Genomic DNA, 19304 nt, shown 5'->3' on the forward strand with positions numbered 1-19304 from the left:
TAATGCATTATGATAAAAAGAAATAAGTAGTTATAGGTACATATTAGACATTATTCATTTATTTCTTTTGTAAAAATTGTTCACGTATAATTCAGTCTTAGATTTGATTACTAAAATACAAATTACTGTCTTATATTATTTCTCATCTTAAATTAACTGAAGAAAATTAACTAAAAAAAAAAAAAACATCAGGCGATGGTGTTGAAAATGTTTTCTTTTGTTTTTTATATAATTATAGAAGTATCTGGGTAGGTTTATCCATGGATTTACCGCTGAAGTGATTAATTCCGTGCACGAGGACAGTGTTAACACTTATCTGAACACGTTTAGTTGTAATGGCGAATAGCATATGAATTTGGAATGACTTTTGGAATGATATCCCCAAATTCAATAACTCAGGTGTTTAGTTTAAGCGACTGGACATTACTAATTCATAATATATGCTGTTTTTAACAAAAACCGTATTGGCACCTATTTTAGTTGATTTGGTATATTTTTATCTACGTAATACTATTACGGATAAGTTTAGGCAGGGAAGAATGTACTCAGAAGAAGTTAATTTTACCAACCAGTGAGGCTTGGATTTAAAAATTAAAATACTTTCATTTTATCACAATCACGTGATCATTATGAATATAGAACAATAGTTACTTACCCAATGCACCTTTCTTAAATGTAATGCTAGCGATTGCGTTTATAATAATGTAGCAACTGTGTTTATTGCTTTTATCATTATTAAGTGATTAAGTTCTTAAATATATCATACTTTTTTATGATCAAACAAATACGATTTGTTTATATAAATTAAGAATATTTTTCAGGTCAAAACAGTTATTGGAACATTGCACCATTGCACACACCTCACAAGTTCGCTCTAAAAAAATTATTGACATAAACGTTTATTAATTTCATGTTATATAAAACCATAATTGAGTGTTTTTAGTTAATTATTGTATTGAAAGGTCTTATAATTGTTGTAAGTTACAAATGTAATATACCTTATATTTAGCTATTATAGTTATATCACTATTGACTAATGACTATTAACAAAAATAAACTGTATGACTTAGCACTAAAAATTAAAATCATATTTTAGACGAATTTACTTAATTTTTTAAATATTTTTCTTTGCTTAGTATAATTTGATCTTTAAAGAAAAAAAAATTTAATTATTCTTATCTATAAATGATTAAACAACATAATATAAAATATTAAAATGTTATATGTACCTATTAATATATAATAATAAATTGTTCGTATATAAAATATTTGAGATACATTATTGTAGGTAGATGCAGGTATTAAATTTTTGTTAGAATTACCATTATGTTCAACATAAATTCTAATGGCAGTATAAATGATAACTACAAAACTAATCAAATGTATGTAAATTAGTTTAATGATTATTTTATACTTTTAACCTATTATATAGGTAGGTACCTTTTAGAGCTACACTTAAATTATTCTATATGAAAATCCAATATTTTTTTCCGTTAACAAATAATAACACAGTATTTATTATTTTAGGTAATTTATAATTTTAGAAAAAAAAATATGGGGACATTTTATCTATTCTTGTTTATGGTGATAGCATACACATGCTCCACCGTAAACGGAAATGTATATTTCCATGCTACAAAACCAACTAATGAATGGTGGTCGAACACAATAACATATCAAGTGTATCCAAGATCATTTAAAGACAGTAACAATGATGGTATTGGTGATTTAAAAGGTATTTATATAATTATGATGTCGATTTATTATTGTATAGAGAAAACAAATTGTAAGCAATTTTTTATTCATTTTGTACAAAATGTTCAGGCATTATCCAGAAACTAGATCATTTCGTTGATCTTGGTATTGAGACATTATGGATTGGCCCATTTTTCAAATCACCTATGGATGATATGGGATATGATGTTGAAAACTTTTATGAGATAGATCCTATCTTTGGAACGTTGGCTGATTTTGATGAACTAGTTTTAGAAATGAAGAAACGAAGTAATTGTTATTTACTAGTCAGATTAACAGTATATTCTATGTGATAAATGACTGTAAATATATATTTTTTTAGATCTTAAATTAGTAACAGACTTTATACCTAACCATTCGAGTTATAAATGCGAGTGGTTCAAGAAATCAATTAAAAGAGAAGACAAATACGCGGATTATTACATTTGGCGTAACGCATCAAACCAAGATGACATTTTAAAAAATTCGACAATAGAACCAACACCTCCAAATAATTGGGTATATAACATTAATATTATAAACTATAAAATTCCTTATAGGTATTTAAATATTAAATAATATTGTAATTTTAAAAGCATTTTATCAAATTTTAATTAGAATGAAAAATATTGATATTTACACAATTATAATAACTTAGTTCTACCAACCTAATCATGTAAAATAGTGAGAATTTAAAAAAGACCAACAATAATTTACTTTATTAAATATTGAATGAAAATCGATTTTTACACAGTTGAGTGTATTTGGTGGTTCGGGCTGGACATGGAATGATGAACGACAACAATTTTATTACCATCAATTTAATTCAAAACAACCAGACTTTAAGATTAGAAACCCAGAAATTCACAAGGAAATTTTCGTAAGTAATTAAAATATAAGTAAGAGAACGCATGCATGCCTTTTGTATTCATATAAATACTCATAATAAATACAATTGCTCTTATATCATTAATAAGAGCAATAAGAGCTACATTTTCGTTCAGTATTTTCAATACAGTTTTTTTTTTATTATTTGAAAATTTACTTATTGGCAAATCAATATACTGGTGATATCGTTGGTAGTCGATATTAAAATTTTGAAGCGAAATATAAGTAATTATTTCATATTTGATATTTTATCTATTTATAACTCGAATAAAAATTTGAATATCAAAAATCAAACAAGGGAGCACCATCTTGAAATTTGCTATTTAATAGATAAATTTACTGAAATTAAATGAACAATTTTTACTGAAAATGGGAAAACGTTTAAGACAAAAACAATGATTTGTTTCTGTCCTTTATCAGTATACATATTTTATTGTGCACTTTTATTCAAGGCTATAATTAAATTTTGGATGGATAGAGGCATTGTTGGATTCCGATTTGACGCTCTTAGACATTTATATGAAAGTGATTCATTCCTTGATGAACCTTGTCTAACGACCGAAGCCGAATGTAAAGTAAACCATGATAGCTTAAATCATACATACACAGTAGACCAACCTGAAAACATTGAAATCATAAGGGAATGGAGAGAATTCGTCGATAATTATACAAAAAATAACGACAGGCCAATTTCTAGGTAAATCATATTATAATATATTTGGTGAATGTAACATTAAAAATTGCAACTTTTCTTTGCTTAATCGAGAGATTCACAATATTATATATTAATTCATTTTTATATTTGAACAGTTTCATAGCCACCGAATCCTACTCACCGATAAAGGTATTAATGCAATACTACGGCAATTCAACGAAAGCCGGGGCTCATTTACCATTTAACTTTGGATTATTAACCGTTGATAAACGTAATATAATTGAATCCATAGACACAAATATAAAAAAATGGCTAGATAATATGCCTGAAAACCAGGTGGCTAATTGGGTGGTAAGTATAAAAATAACTTTTTATATAATAAAATATGATAATATAGGTCCAGACATTAATAAAATATAATCGTATTGTATTCAAATGCCATTCAATATTACTTCAATACTTTAACACGTTTATAAATATTATTCATTTAATATAAAATATCATTGTAAATCATACTTTTTTTCTAAGGTGGAAAATCATGACAACCCTAGAATGCCAACCAAATTTAGTCCTGAAATGGTACCACTCTTTACAGCTTTGAAATTATCTCTGCCTGGTATAGAAGTTACATACTACGGTAGCGAAATTGGCATGGATAATACTTATGTGAGACCAGACCAATCACAAGATCCTAATAATGCCGGAGGTAATAGGTTGGAAGAATCCAGAGATAATGAAAGGTGCCCAATGCAATGGGATAGCTCAATAAACGCAGGTATAATTATTTTGCAATACATTTATTCTTTGAGCCTCTAGGAGTGTTTATAGTTTGGTTTTTCAATCCATATAGGTTGCTAAAGGGTGGCTCACGCGGGAATTCTGTTTTGGGTCACAAATATCGACAATTTTTTTTACATAATATTTAGTTATCATTAAAAATTAATAAATTACCCACAAAAATAAAAGGGAATTTTATAATATAATCTATGATCGATAATTATATATAAATAATGCACGTTCGTTGCGTGTTTACTCAAAAACTACTCGATCGATTATGACGAAAATTACCGAGATTGTTCTTATAGAGTCTAGAGATATCAGAAATATATAGATATATATTTAATGTTTATTTAAAATAAACTCGGTGATAAAATATCCAAAACCCGTTACAAACGGATTTAGTAGAATTAATTCACAAAACGAGGTACACCGTCGTCGCTCGCCGATTTCAAGAGAACCGAGGACGTATAGGTACACTTAATTCTAAAACGATACACCTTTATAGTGCCGTGTTTAATGTGTGTTTATTTTTTCCCGCACTATTTCTAATTATAAATCTAATCACACGCGTTTTCAAATTTGAAAATTTAAGTATGGAAAAATTATAAAATGCATGGACATTAATTTCATCTATATTGAAATTAAAAAAAAAATTTTTTAAAAATACATTATTTACTTAATTTTACTGCATCGATTCGGCCATTAATTTATTCAAATTACTACAATGCTTGCTATAATATGAGGTAATCAATGAGAATACTTAAAGAAACAAATAACTGTTGAAAATTTACGTAAATTCAATATAAAAGTCAAGATTAGTTTTTGTTATGAAATAAAATTTGTATTGTATTAAATGTTTTTAAGGATTTACTGAAGCGAAAAAACCTTGGTTGCCTATAAATCCAAATTATTATAAAGTAAACGTCGAATCACAGAAAAAAATACCAACTAGCAACTATAATTTTTACAAAAAAATGTCTCTACTTCGAAAAACCGATACATTAAAAAATGGTGATCTTCAAACTTATAATATTACAAAATCGATATATATTTTAAAGAGGTAATAAAAATTGAAATTTAATTATAATTTTATGAAATATTATGCATTGTATCTTTTCGTTAATAATTATTCTTAATCATTTAATTTTTTAGATCATTATTGGAACGCGAATCGTACGTTGTCGTAATGAATTTTGGAAGTGAAACTGAAACCGTCATATTGTCCAATTACGTGAAGAACCTCAATGAAGAACTTTTCGTATACTTGGGAAGTGAAAACTCTGAATATATTACCGGGTAATTAGAATATCTCATATTGAAATTGTTTTGACATGAGTAATGAAGACTCATTACAATTATGAACATTTTCATGTTTTTTAATTTATTGTAATTTTTGTTTTTAGAAATATTGTATCAACTGTATCTTCAACACTGTATCCACTAACACTGCGACCACAATCTGTAATCGTATTAACAGATAAACATATTGAACTTGAAAAGATTGATACTCAAAATGCTGGCACACGAATCAGTTCCACATTAATTAGTTTACTCGGGGCTTTTTTACTCTTAAGAAATTTCTTCTGAATTTATCTTTTATAATTGTACAATAATTAAATTTAAATGTTATCAATAACTTTGTTGTATATATTAATTGTTATCATGTATTTTTTAATAAAATCCTAATTTATAAACCTATAATATAATATATTTATAAGCATTTTAAAAATTACTTGAAAGTTTATTAAAAACTGTGATACCTACCTATTGGAGTTAGTTGCTTTCTATGGTTGGCCTTTTTGAACTTTAAAGTCTTTAGAAATACCTGAAATCGTAATTAATTTGTAACTCAAAATTACTTTGATAAAATTAAAAATATTAAAAATATTTGCCAGTACTCTACTTTGTTCCAGTAAATATTCTTTTTAAAAAATCTGAATATATTATTAAAAGTATATGTGTATATTCCTCATTAAAAAAACTAAGCTCCTAAACTCCTAAGTATTCAAAATTGAATAAGAATAGTCCAGTTAAAAAAGACTACCTATGTACATATAGCATTCAGATTAAAAAAAATATAGGTACTACTTAGCAATCTGTACCTACTTATGATATGTATTATACTAATTTTGTATTAAATGTACTAGTAATTATTATGTGTCTTATTAACATATATTACCTACGATAATATGATTAACACTCAAGACTTACTAACAACCTTTTGTTGATTAAGGTTCGATACGTGTTCAGTATCATCTAGCGTAGTAAAAGATCTTAGGTTACCTACATTCTAAAAGAAATAGAATCTACAAACTGCTAGAGTTGCAAAAATTAAGGTTAATTTTGTAATTTGAATTCTTCCTTTGAATTATTGTACTCGGTAAATAAATTGTTGACTGATATTTTTTATTTTCATTATTTTGCATTAAATTTAAAAAATATAAAAATGATAAGTTTTTTCGATTGGTTTTTTCGTTCAATTTCTTGTTTATACATTTTTACTATTGGGTAGTGAAAGCTGGCAAAAGGGAGCGCAGGTTCTTTATTCTTTCCTTCCTGTTTCCTTCCGGATCCCATTTGAACGTTGAGCCTCTCTTGTTAGACCCTTCTGCAAATGTCAACCCCAGGCAATATTGTAATATTTCGTTTGTACGTCGGATCACAAATTTCTCTCCCTTTCTGCGTCCTTTTCTTTATTTCTTGTCAGTTTCTATTCTTTTTTCTTTTGATTCGATTTTCTTATGTTTGTGAAACTCTGGAGTCGTAATAAATAATTACTAGACCAACGCAATTCAATATAGTTATATAATACAACACAAATAATAATTGTTAAACTGAAATATTATGCCGTTTATTAACTGGTTTTAAATTAAATTTGTAACATAGTTTTTATTTTTATTTTTAATATGAGGAACAGTGAACACGTGTTAGTAGTGTGCTTATTGTATTCGCGGTTTACGTGTGAACCGTTAATAGGATTACTGAAGTCTGAAACATGGTATCGTTACCCCTTTAGTTTCTTCTACCCCACTGAGATATTATTAAATAGTTTTTTTTTCCCCCATTGCCATTGAAATAAACAAGCATTGACAAGGTGATTGATCATCGTGTGGGTTTTTTTCCTTATTGGATTTGATTAAAAAACATGTTCTTTTTATTAACTTAATAATATTCCGAATTAAGACTGTAAATACATATTCTGTTGTTATGTTGGCATGTTTTTTATTATTCTCATTATTATTATTATTATTATCAATATTGATTTATAGGCGTAAAGCATATCAATAATATTATTATATAAGCAGTTAGCAGTCCGTATTTTAATTAAAGTTTGTAAGGGTACAATAAAAACATTACATTACATAATATTAATGATATCATATTGGTAGATTAGGTAATTTCCTAGGTTTGAAGTTCAAATGTTGACAAAATCACGAAAATATGTAAATAGTTATGAAGATAAAAATGTATGAAAGTTTCAATTTTTATAGCTAAGGATTGAAAATGTAATACCAAGTTCCTCACACTATAAGTAGGTAGCTTATACAACAAAAAATCTAAAAAAAAATTGTTTATATATCTTAAAGTTTAAACTAAAATTTGGTTTAAATTAGATAATCATATTTTAAAATAGAACAAAGGTTAAGTTGTAATTTAAAAATGTTATTCATGTGCACTTGACATTTTAAACGTACGATATTTTATTTTATACAGACAATGACATTTTCAAATCCATTTGTTTTAGCAAATATTAATTCAACCTACTGTATTACTATTATTAAAACAAATCACTTCAATAGCATTAATAGCAATATAAATGTCGTTTTATAATATATATTAGTAAAATAGGCTGACAAACCCTCTTTGCACAGAACTGTTTTTCATATGCAACGATTTATCATTGAATTCAAATTTAACACATACCACATACATTACTGCAGTAACGTATTCCTCAATGACGAGATACGCTCGACACCTACTGTACAGAAGAGTGGTTACTTATTTTTCTTATTTTTCTCACTATAAAATAAACAAATAAAATATATTATTTAATCCAATAAATTAGTTGAAAAAAATATAAAATTTCTTAAGCTACTATAGCTAGGTAGTATGAAATAAAATGATTAGTAATTACCTATATTGAATTAATTTTTAAAATTAAAAATTTGAAAGATACACAATTGCTATAATAATATAGGCCTATAGTTTATAATCGCTATAGGCGTATATCATGACGTTTGACCCAACTTGTAATTTAAAAAAAATGATTTAACTCTTATCAATTAAACGTTTAAGTAAACAAATTTACCTATACTCATATATATTATTTTTTAAGCAATAAGTAAAATGTATTGATTTTTTCTATTCAATAATAACTATTATAACTTAACATTCTGAACGTTGACTTTAGGTACGTTAAGCTAACAAACTGACTTCTTAAATAACTCAAGTTAGGTAATTATTTTTACTAATTAGAGATACCGTATATTTTCTCCGCATACCATAAGTTCTCGAAGCAGTCAAATTACGATTGTATTATTATTTATTACTATATTATTTTATACGTCGATCATAATAATTATGTTATTCTAACTGCTACTCCACAAAATTTTCCTCGAAACCGTTTTAAATACTCCTACTGTTTTGTCAAACAATTTGCTTTGTTTAAAATATCGTTTTGAACCAAAAAATACAGCTTTTTTGGTTTTTTTAGAAATTAAAAAATACACCAACTCTGCTATTAGGTAACCTACATTATGTGGTTATTTTTTGCTATTGTTGTAAGCTCTCTAGTGCCATCTAGCTCTAGCAAATCCAAGTTGATAACATTTTTTATTTGTTCCAATGGTAGGTATCTACAGTGTGCTGTAAGTGCAGTTTTTGTTTGCACCCTAACATTAATCATTCACCTAAAATGTGGGAAATATATTAATGATTGATATCATCTACAACAACGACGATAACTATTGTATCAAAAATAAATACGATTCAGAGATGAACATTATATTAAATTAAATTAATGATCTGGTCATAATTCAAAAAAGTTTCAAAATGTAACCTTTAAAATATTATTTTATTTAATTTATCAAAAATATGATACTTAGAATGTAATTTAATATGAATAAAAATAAAAACAGTATTACTACATAGTACGTCTTATATTATGACATTGACAATTATTTATAATTTACCTATTGTAATAACTGTACATATTAGCCATTAACACTTAAACTGTGTAAGTTGGTATACATAATATTAAATTACAATATTATATACACTTATAAGTCATTAGTTCATTACAGTTCTACATAACACATAATAGTATAATTCACACAGTGATATTGTACCTATATCGATGACGATTTTAGGCTTTGGCGCTCTGCAGTTAAATGATGTTGGAGCCGCTTGCAGGTGTCATTTTATTTATCAACCATTTTCAAATAGCCGACCTTTAACGTCTCTACGACAGTTCATCAACTCATTTGCGAGTGTTTGATAGACACACCATGTGGTCACAATGAAACATTATTACCTAACAGCGTAAAATGGCCTCCGGTGACATGTATGAAAAATAAAAGGGCCAAAAGCGACGAGTGTACTCGTACGATTTTTTTTTTCCACAGTAACGAACCTATTCTCTGTGTATTTTCTAAACACGAAAAGGAAACTGAAGATTCGTATAACCCTCCCGCTGAGAACTCCCCGCGTGCATATAGGTTTTTAAAACGTTTCGGATTGGTACAAATTCAAAGTGAAGGACTTCAAATAATTTAACAAATGGTCAATACGATAATTATCTCAAGTAAAACGTATTATTAGAGGTGTTTTATATAAAAGAAAAAACAACGAGTGCGAAACAATAATTGAATAATGTGTAATTTCAATTACAACAGTCACGTATATACTGTAGGTTGTAGATTAGTTACGAATTGCGAAATGCCTTTGATGGTAAATCGGCAGGACGAAACACACGGGAAGTCTAATTTTCGGTCCAGAGGTAAGCTTTGAGTAAGAAATTTATTATATTTGTTGAATAGAATTTTCCAAGAAATAAATAGTTGAGCAGAAAAGAATAATTGATTCGAGAAATCAAAAAGCTCAAGTTCAGGTTAAACATTGTAACGGTTTACAGATTGCTGACTAATTATTTATGTCACACTCTGCGAATATTTTGTTTAGATTAAAACATAACACGAGGTGTGAAGTACCTACCGTTGATAAAAGTGGTGTTATTACGATGATATTAATTTATTATTGTTATTAGGTTAACCTAATCAAAAATTATCATAATTATTATTAATAATATTTTATTATCTATATATTCATTTATTTATACCAGACAAATTGACACGGGATAGTTCCGTAGTCAGTTTTTTTTTTTAAATGAATGGTTAATGGTGATTTACGCACAGACAATCCGCGATTGTGCGCACGCACTTTTATGCCGCTTTTAGGTTTATGCCCTGCTATACATCTATTCCGAACTGAAGAACTCTGCAACGTATGTCGGTGGACCAGTTACCTAGTTTTCTCTACCAAAGTTCAATCTGCCCAATCTTCAGCAAAATACTCCACCAAATCCACCAAATAGATTAATATTACTTTATTACTTCAATATTACTTTATTTTAATAATCAAAAAACGTATCGCGTCACATATAATGTGTACACGTCTTATAAACTTATAAGTTATAGCGGATTACAGACACCATCATGCATGGTAACTTTTGTACTGTAGATAGATGGAACTTGACCGTTTTACCGGATCAACCCTTATTTCTTTGCAATTTTTTTTTTGTTTCAATGTATGTAGTCGAGCACGCTGAAAACGATGGTGAAGTCAAAATATGGCGGTCGGGGTTTGTCATAAAGTTATAGCTAATTTAAATTTATAGTATTTTCATATACACCCGGTATGGTCACTCGCTCGTTCGGACAATTAAAATCGAAAATATCCCTCGACTTGTTTTTAAAACCCCATTGGATGGATCGCGTACTTCAAATACCTATGACTTCAAAACTAAATCCGACCGCCAAATTTTGATTTTGCCTCAGCAAATATAGCAATAAAAAATAATATGCGCTTCTCAGACTGTAAACGTATCTTAAAATTATAATTATAGATAATTAAGTCATCACTACGAAACAAAATACAAATAACAAACGTAATATTGGAATTAAACGTCCCTTATCTTAAACCCTCTTAATCCTCCATAATAACCATTTATCGCATACACAGACAAATATAAATCAAAACCTTTCATCATGCACAACCAGTTTGCTGTTCTTATTACAGACGACCTTATAATATTTCGTTCGATAATAACAATATCGACGGCTCACCATAAACTCCTAATCAGGGGCAACCTAATACTACCAACAATACACCAAAAGACATTTTACCTCCACCTACATGAATTAAAGGCGTCCAAGGTTACATATTAATATTATGGTATATCGATGCAAAACAACTTTAAGGATTTCATCGGCCCGGATAGATTCTCTTGTAAATTGACTTCTACTTATTTCAAAATTCAAATAAACACAATGTCATATTGTATTATTCCACTCATCATGACTAATAATTAGTTGACATTAGTATTTATTATTTGGTTGTCATCGGCTAACCAAATTGTTTACCAACAATTTTTCTAATAATTAATATGCGAGTATAGATAATGGCAAAAACTAATATTTATAAATATGATCATAGCAACATTTTTATTAATTATACATATATATATTACAAATTACAAATTACGATACGTACTATAACAGAGGATTCTAATTTAAAAACATTATCGAATATTTTTGAAAAAGCGTAGCTATTAAGAAAAAAAAATGATGAATTCGTTTAATGTTAGAGATGTCCTTAGCAATAATTTAACTTATTATTTGAGCTTGCAAAAGTTCTTTTCTCTGACGTTCCAAGAGTCTCTCCCATGTTACTGCACTGATCTAAGGCAGCATTTCGTTCACTTTGTAAGGTCTGAATTGTTTCGTCTTTTCGTTTAATTGCTTCTTTTACCCTAAAATAATAACGAACGAATGAGCAAACCTAAAATTTATTTAATAGAAAACGTATACTAATACCGGACGTAAACGTGATTTATTTCTCTTTCTTTTTCATTTTCAATGGTTTTTATTTTAGTTTCGAAACTCAATTTCGATTGAATTAATTCTGTCTGTAATATTCCGATCTTAGTGTCAGCTTCGTTTTTTATAATATTTTCATTTGCAGCAAGGTCATTTTTTAGTTTGGAAATCAACTGAAAAAGTATTAAAATAATGACCGTTTTCACGTTAACATTTAGCATACCTAATTTATAAAATTAAATAATATATACCTCTTGTAATCGTACTTGTTCAATATTACACTTATTCAATTCACTAGTGAGATCTGCTATTTTATCTTCTTGCTCCTGTGCTTTGGTACGAGCTTCGTTTAATTTCATACGATGACCGGATATGGTATTTTCTAGTTCTCGAATGTCAGCTTCGTACTCAGATTTTATTCGTCTACAAACACACAATTAATTACATTTTGTTATCAAATCTACTTTCACACATAAAGTTAAGACACATAATAATTGCAACAAATTATATATAAATATTATACGATATGCAATTATTTTAAACTTTAAACTAATTTACACTAGATGAAATATAAATAATGACTCATCAATAATTTGATTATTATTGTATAAATTATTACTTAATTTTCATTTCTGAACTTTTTTCTCTTTCAGAAGCTTCGTTCTCCAATTTTTGAACAACTAATTCAATATGCTTGTCTCGCTCTTTTTTGCACATTTCTTTAATGTTACTTTCCTTATCTGCTAACACAGCCGTTTGATGTTGTATCCATTTTGTCTTATCTATTTCACAAGTTTCTCGAATAGTCTTCAACTCGTTCTGAAAGCACATCATATTGTCAATAAAATATTTTTAATTTTATACATAAATATTGAATTTATTTTGTTTTTAGTTAACGTTGTTTTTTTGTAAACGTTCTTTGTTTACAACTATATTTTGTATACAATTGTTAAATAATTATTCAATATAATTTTAACAACACTACCCTTCATTGAAAATGGCGAACTAAGATAAATGCCACTGAAATTCAATACCACTACTATCACCATTTTATTTTTAAAACCTTTAGAAACAATACCTTGGTTTTGGTTTTAAACTATTAGTTATTATCAGGGTTGGGATTTTATAGCATTTGCATATTTCTTATGAAATACTTAAAAAATAGAGTAAGCAGAGTAAGCTAAAAATGTGTTTTGTGATACATAGAACTCAAATTAAAAATGTTATTTTGCTTTTTTTTGCATATTTTATGATTTTTTAGTTTTCGGTGCTTTTTTTTGGACTTTTTGAGATTTTTTTTGCATTTTTACCTGTTTTGAATCAAAATTGGTCATATTTTATGAAATTATATTTTAGTAAACGTGTTTTTGGATTTTTGTCAATCGTATTATTACGATTATTTCGTATTAGGTATTTGGTTCTAACTTCTAATTTTTGTTATCTGCTGATTTTGTTGGGTTTTTTTGTCGATTTCAACTGCGATTATTAATCGCCGATTATCAATGAACGAGCATTGAATACGTTGTATAGTCAATTCATTTGGGTTCTAATCAGAGAGACCAACTTTTTTCAAATCTTAAGTAACTACCTATAATAATTTGTATAAGTGATTAAAAAATTAATAATTAATAAATCTCCTTTTCTTTTGCATATTTTGTTGTTTTTATTGCATAATTTTAGCGCATATTTAGCGATATTTAAGGCAATATTATAGCGCATATTTGTGCAGTTTTAAGTGCTATAAAATCCCAACCCTGGTTATTATCATAAAATTAATAACGTTACCTACCTGAAATTCTTGCTCCTTTTTATTAATCTTCTCTTGAATTTCTAGTACCAATTTCTCAAACTTTTGTTCAAGGGCTTTTTGCTTTTCCATTAGTGTCACGTCATTTTCTCTTTCTTGACGTAATCTTTCCCCGTGAATTTCGCCTAATAGTCGTTTACGTTGATCTTGATAACTCTTTTCAAGTTCAGCAATTTCCATTTCCAAGCTAATTTTAAACAACAGTTTATTAATTGTAAATCAAAGTATTACACTATATAGGTGGTCATTGGAAAAATGAATGTTGTTTTTAAAATAAAGTCTAAAAGACTATTTTTATTATTTTACTTCAAAAAATATAATTAATCCTAACTAAAATATACAAATCATTAATTTTAGTCTTAACTCATGATTTTATTTTAGTTTTATTGAAACGTTTTATTTCATTAATAATTATTCACTACAAACCCTTGGTTTATGTTATATAAATGAATAAGATAATTTTATCAATATTGACAAATATAATATTATACAAATTAATTAATTATAATATTATATACAAAGTTATAAGAAGGTAGGTGATTTATACTGTAAATAGTAATAATATAGGTACCGATTTCTTGAATTTTCTCTTTCTGTCACAATTGCTTGTTCCCGTTCTGCATCCATTTTATCCCTCATGGTTGCCATTCTCCTATGCCATGTTGCTTCGATCTCTTCAATTTGTGATTGATGAATTCTTCTAAGTTCTGACAGTTCTTCTTGATAAGCTACAGACATTCTATTAAGTTCAGGTTCAATACCTTTAATCGTCATCTCCTGTATGCACAACAATTGTAACATTTAAGTGGTTGTACATTAAATAATAAAATAATAAAATATATATTTACTTTGATTTTTTTTGTCTTCAGATCAACCCATCGATCTTTTTTTATTTTCTCAGATGCTGTCTGTTTGTCGATAGCTTTTTTCAATTCAACTTTGTGGCGCTCTTCTTGGCTCGATAGTGCGTCATTCATTTTTTTTGTAAGTTCCTTTACAGTCAAAGAACAGCTTTCACTAAGTTGTTTTTTCTCGTTCAATAACTAATCAAATAATATATGATTTAAATATAATCTGATACACTAAATTATTTCACAATATTTTAATATTATTTACTTTATCGATGAATTGTTGGTGTCTCGTAACAGTAGATTCATATTCAGATTTAGTTTTAGCGTGCTCCGCTTGTAGTTCAGATATAGTAGTTTTTAATTTTTCAGTTATATCTTCTTTTTCTGATAATTGTATTTGAAGCATGGCTACTTTCTGAGCCAACTCTGCTTTGTCAAGATCCATAACTTGTTGAAAATTTCCCTTTTTTACATCCACAACTTTTTTACCTGGTCTAAACATAAAAGTGATCTATACCACACATTAGGCGGACAGAAAATAAACTTACGACGGTGGTGGTGTGTTTCGCAATTTTACGGGCGATTTTTGTTTAGGCGATTTGGGAGCAGTCGGTTGATTTGAATTTTTCTCTATCTCGTCCAAAAATGACCACAATGCCCTTTGAAAAATCCATTAAAAAACAAAAATAAAAATATCATTTAAAAAATATATATTTGGAATCATGAAAAAAAAAACAAAAATTTATAATGATTTCCAAGTAATATTAACTTTGAACTAGACGAAGATTCTGGTACTAATGTTTGATGTTTATTATTATCTGTAACACCACTTTTCCTGACATTCATGTCTACAATAAATCAGTATACATCATTATACAACAAATATAAAAATAATGTTATAAAATATATCAATTTAAGTGTAATAATTAATAAATAATAATTAAGTATTATAATACGTGATAGTAGGTATGACGATAACAAAAAAAGTTTGAGGTAAGCGAATTCTACAAACTAACTACCGATGTCGTTATTTTCGGACTCAAGTTCTTTGAGAATGTTAACAATCTCGTCGTACGTCGACGTCTTTTGTTTTTCTTTGCAAAACGTATCCTTTAAACATAAATTACATTAAACGTTTACTAAATAGACGTATCGATGCTTTCTAAAAATAACAAGCTTCGATGCGGATACCGATCACCGGGGATACTCACGAGTGTATGGCTGTTGAACTCAGGTGTCGAAGGTCTCTGCAAGTGACTAGACATCCACGAGACCACATCTTCCCTGACGTAATCTTGCACCGGCGAACGTTCAGCGTTCTTCGGACGGTCTCTTCTCACTTCTGCAGGCTGTCTCTCCGAAAGTTGCTCGTTCCGCGCCGCCACCACTGCTTCGACCGGCTGGACAGCCGCGGCCACGACTTGCTTCGATTTGAACGTGTCCTTTATATTTTTAGCTCTGTGGCCGACCGTTGTCGCCACCACCGGTGCGATCTTCTTCTTTGACCTGATCTTCGGCTTTGCGATGGACCGCGTCCGGCCTCTGTCACCGTCCGTGTCGCTACCCCGGAGCGCCCCCGACAAGTCCACGGAAACGGACCCGCCGAATCTGTCGCTCGCGCCACCTATAGCCGCGCTCAGGTTCGAGTACAGGTTCTCCTCGTCTAGCTGACCGCGGCCGCTCTTCGCGTACGCCACGGTCCGGCCGTCCCCGACGCTGCCGCAACTGGCCACACTTTCTACGTCTGTGGCGGGTGTTGGCACAGAAACCAGGACCGGTGCCGAATTCGGGAACCAGCGCTGAAATTTCAGCTCCACCGCATCGTCAAACGTCGCTGATCCATTGGCCGTCCGGCCGAAAGTTTCCGGCAAGCGCGCGTCTCCACCTCCTGGTGGTATGGGTGGCTTAGAAGTCAGCCCTGGTTCGAGCGACGGCTGTCCATCGCCCTCGCCATCGCCGGTGCCGTCGTTCGGCGGGACGGGCGTCAAATGGCCGTCACTAGACGACGACAGTTCGGCCACGTCCAATTCATCAAACGCACTCTCCGTCCGATCTACACGATTTCCGATACCTGCGAGATGGGTTAATATAATTAAAATTTAAAATTTGTGTATTTAATTTTGTTTGTTATGGTTTTTGCAACGGCCCCTGCATACTGAAAATCTCAAAATGTAATCAGTTTTCTTCCAATATGAATGGTATTCAGGACGTGAAAAGGCGTGTACAATGGGCTTTTAAAGTCTGAGTGCATGGGCAGTAGTGGTACTAGTGTATGACCTAGTGGGCACCACCGGAATTAATTACAAAAATTAATACTGAAATAATGATCCCTGCAAGCATCAATTATTATTGGTTATTATTATAACTAATGTTATTGCAAATCAAAGTTCAAACCAAATTGTCCAAATTGTCCAATTCGCATCAATGTATATTTTATAAATTGTTATTGGCAGTTGTGATTGATGAATAATTATTAATGAGTGGTACAACATGCTGGTACTTGAATAATTAGCATTTATTATAGGAGTTATTGTTATTCGCCCAACGTGTACACTATTTCATAACATTGTGGCGTGTGTATTGTATATGATAACATAGAAACTTTTGCCATTGTATAAGTATAAATTGGAAAGATTTTAATAAACACAAAGAGTCACGCTGAATCGCGTGATAAATCTAGATTGTACAGTTATTGTAGTATTATGACTTATAGGCTGGAATGTTCATTATTATTATTGGTTTTGAAAATATAATAAAATAAAATGAGTTTAAACAATTTGGTAATAATTAGTGAAATAATTTTATTTGTATTTATCTTTAACTTTGAATACCTACGTAATAGTAATAGTGATTAGTGCCTATTAATGGGATTTAAATCATATTTTCTACAGTGAAATAATTGTACGTGTCACATGATCATCTTACAAATTTGATTACATTTCATTCAAAGTAATATCGTGGTTGTTCAATCAAAGACAATAAGTGACGTAATAACTAACTAACACTAAAAAACTGTTGAAAAATTCACGAACATTGCATTCAAATCTCGTTCAACAAATATTTTGATAAAGTAGGTACATCTTTATTATTACCATGGTTTAAATATACAAGGTTATTGCACATAGCCCATATTGTTATCAAACAAAAATAAAATCGCAGCGTAAGGGTATGGTCCATATCATACCATATAATATCATTGTATAGCCAGTATACGTCGTCCCCTTATGCTACCATTTTAATTCCCTAACGTGATAAAATGATATACCTAGTGGGGATACTACTGCAATAACTGTGTATATTTAAGCAATGATTATTACCAATATATATATATTCAGAAATTGTATATTTACCCGTGTCTATCTGTTGATCGTTGAAATCAAATGAAATATGTCGGCTTTTATTAATCTTATTTATTGTATCTGCGGACTGGGGACGTTTAACTAATCTTGACTTGCGTGGTGATTCCTAAAAAAAATAAAAATAAAATTAACGAATGATATGAAATATAATTTTATCTAATCAATAAACCTGATATGTAGCACTCAATGTCAGTGCAGACATCGGTCTTCCACGCGACGGCGTATCAACGTTTTCGTTGTACAAATAATGTAAAGGATTTGAAATGTTCAAATTCGATAAACGGGATGAGAGATTAATCTGAATAAAATATCATAATATATAGATTAAAATGTAAATTATAATGTAGACATTGCATATAACGTTATATTATTAGTTTTTAATTATAAACATAATAATTAATTTATATTTAAACAATAATATGTATACCTAATACTAAAAAACAAAAATCATAGCCATTATTTTAAGAATATAACTAACAAGTAACGTATGTACAACGCGTGCATTATAGCCAAAACAAAAATACAAATTAAAATATTGTATGTCTTTACTCGTTATCAATATTCAATATCAGTAATATAATATATAGCAATATAAATATAATTTAGGTATATATTATTATATAGGTACTATGCGCAATATAGTGTTATTATATTTACTATAAGTCATAATTCATAAATAGGTACCTACGTATATATTTTTATGGTATTAATTATGCTCTAGAAATCATTATTACATATTTAAATGATAAAATCCATTTACTATACATACCAACAATAAAGCTAAGTATCGGTAGGAATACAAAGTTTCATATTATTAACATTATTGTATATAAGTACGCACGATTGCTAGTGAAAACTCCATTCGCACACTTACATATGGCTGTTGCATAAATTAATATTCATTCAAATTTAAGACATCGCGTGACTAGCAAAGTATTAAGTAGGCACACGCACAAACGATTTAATAATAATATGACAGGATAGAGAAAATAATTTATAAATCAACAACTCTGAACGAATAGAAAAGTTTGTGGATGTGAAAATGTCATGGTTTCTATAAAATTAAATCTTACCGCAATACCTACGTTTTTATAGCTTGTTTATATGGTTTAGGATCTGTTGTGTAGCTTCTAT

At 29.2% G+C, this 19304-nt stretch overlaps 2 protein-coding genes across 3 annotated transcripts; one reads left to right on the top strand and one right to left on the bottom strand.

Annotated features, from left to right (window-relative positions):
* The first annotated feature begins 823 nt into the window (after positions 1-823).
* On the top strand, positions 824-5944 carry LOC100569954 (maltase 2). The gene is made up of 11 exons (XM_003246839.4): positions 824-976; positions 1528-1735; positions 1825-2004; positions 2078-2253; positions 2489-2614; positions 3075-3319; positions 3433-3628; positions 3806-4052; positions 4922-5117; positions 5210-5353; positions 5461-5944. Exons 2-11 carry the CDS (start codon positions 1555-1557, stop codon positions 5642-5644), a joined length of 1875 nt encoding a protein of 624 aa, XP_003246887.1. The 5' UTR covers positions 824-976; positions 1528-1554; the 3' UTR covers positions 5645-5944.
* A 5816-nt stretch (positions 5945-11760) lies between these two features.
* Positions 11761-18509, bottom strand: LOC100570406 (centrosomal protein of 131 kDa-like). Of its 2 annotated transcripts, none has more exons than XM_029491298.1 (14): positions 18340-18508; positions 18162-18276; positions 16023-16882; positions 15831-15921; positions 15581-15659; positions 15360-15470; positions 15077-15305; positions 14809-15003; positions 14532-14737; positions 13943-14147; positions 12773-12972; positions 12405-12576; positions 12151-12326; positions 11761-12086 (listed from the first exon to the last, which is right to left on the bottom strand). In XM_029491298.1, exons 1-14 carry the CDS (start codon positions 18370-18372, stop codon positions 11930-11932), a joined length of 2829 nt encoding a protein of 942 aa, XP_029347158.1. In that variant the 5' UTR covers positions 18373-18508; the 3' UTR covers positions 11761-11929. The 2 variants fall into 2 exon arrangements, with proteins under 2 accessions (XP_029347158.1, XP_029347159.1); XM_029491299.1 differs by having other exon boundaries at positions 11978-12086; positions 12145-12326; positions 18340-18509.
* Between the last annotated feature and the right edge of the window lie 795 nt (positions 18510-19304).

Source organism: Acyrthosiphon pisum, chromosome A3 (assembly GCF_005508785.2).
Source record: "Acyrthosiphon pisum isolate AL4f chromosome A3, pea_aphid_22Mar2018_4r6ur, whole genome shotgun sequence".
Lineage (NCBI taxonomy): Eukaryota > Metazoa > Arthropoda > Insecta > Hemiptera > Aphididae > Acyrthosiphon > Acyrthosiphon pisum.

Bases quoted from the DNA above. Each gene is read 5' to 3' on its own strand.
- LOC100569954 (XM_003246839.4), top strand. From the start codon at position 1,555: ATGGGGACATTTTATCTATTCTTGTTTATGGTGATAGCATACACATGC. The intron at 2,254-2,488 runs GTATATAACATT...ATTTTTACACAG, and splicing joins CAACACCTCCAAATAATTGG to TTGAGTGTATTTGGTGGTTC. The intron at 4,053-4,921 runs GTATAATTATTT...AATGTTTTTAAG, and splicing joins GGATAGCTCAATAAACGCAG to GATTTACTGAAGCGAAAAAA.
- LOC100570406 (XM_029491298.1), bottom strand. From the start codon at position 18,372: ATGTCTGCACTGACATTGAGTGCTACATATCAG. The intron at 15,004-15,076 runs GTAAATAATATT...TTATTTGATTAG, and splicing joins ACCAACAATTCATCGATAAA to TTATTGAACGAGAAAAAACA. The intron at 14,148-14,531 runs GTACCTATATTA...GTTTAAAATTAG, and splicing joins AGAGAAAATTCAAGAAATCG to CTTGGAAATGGAAATTGCTG.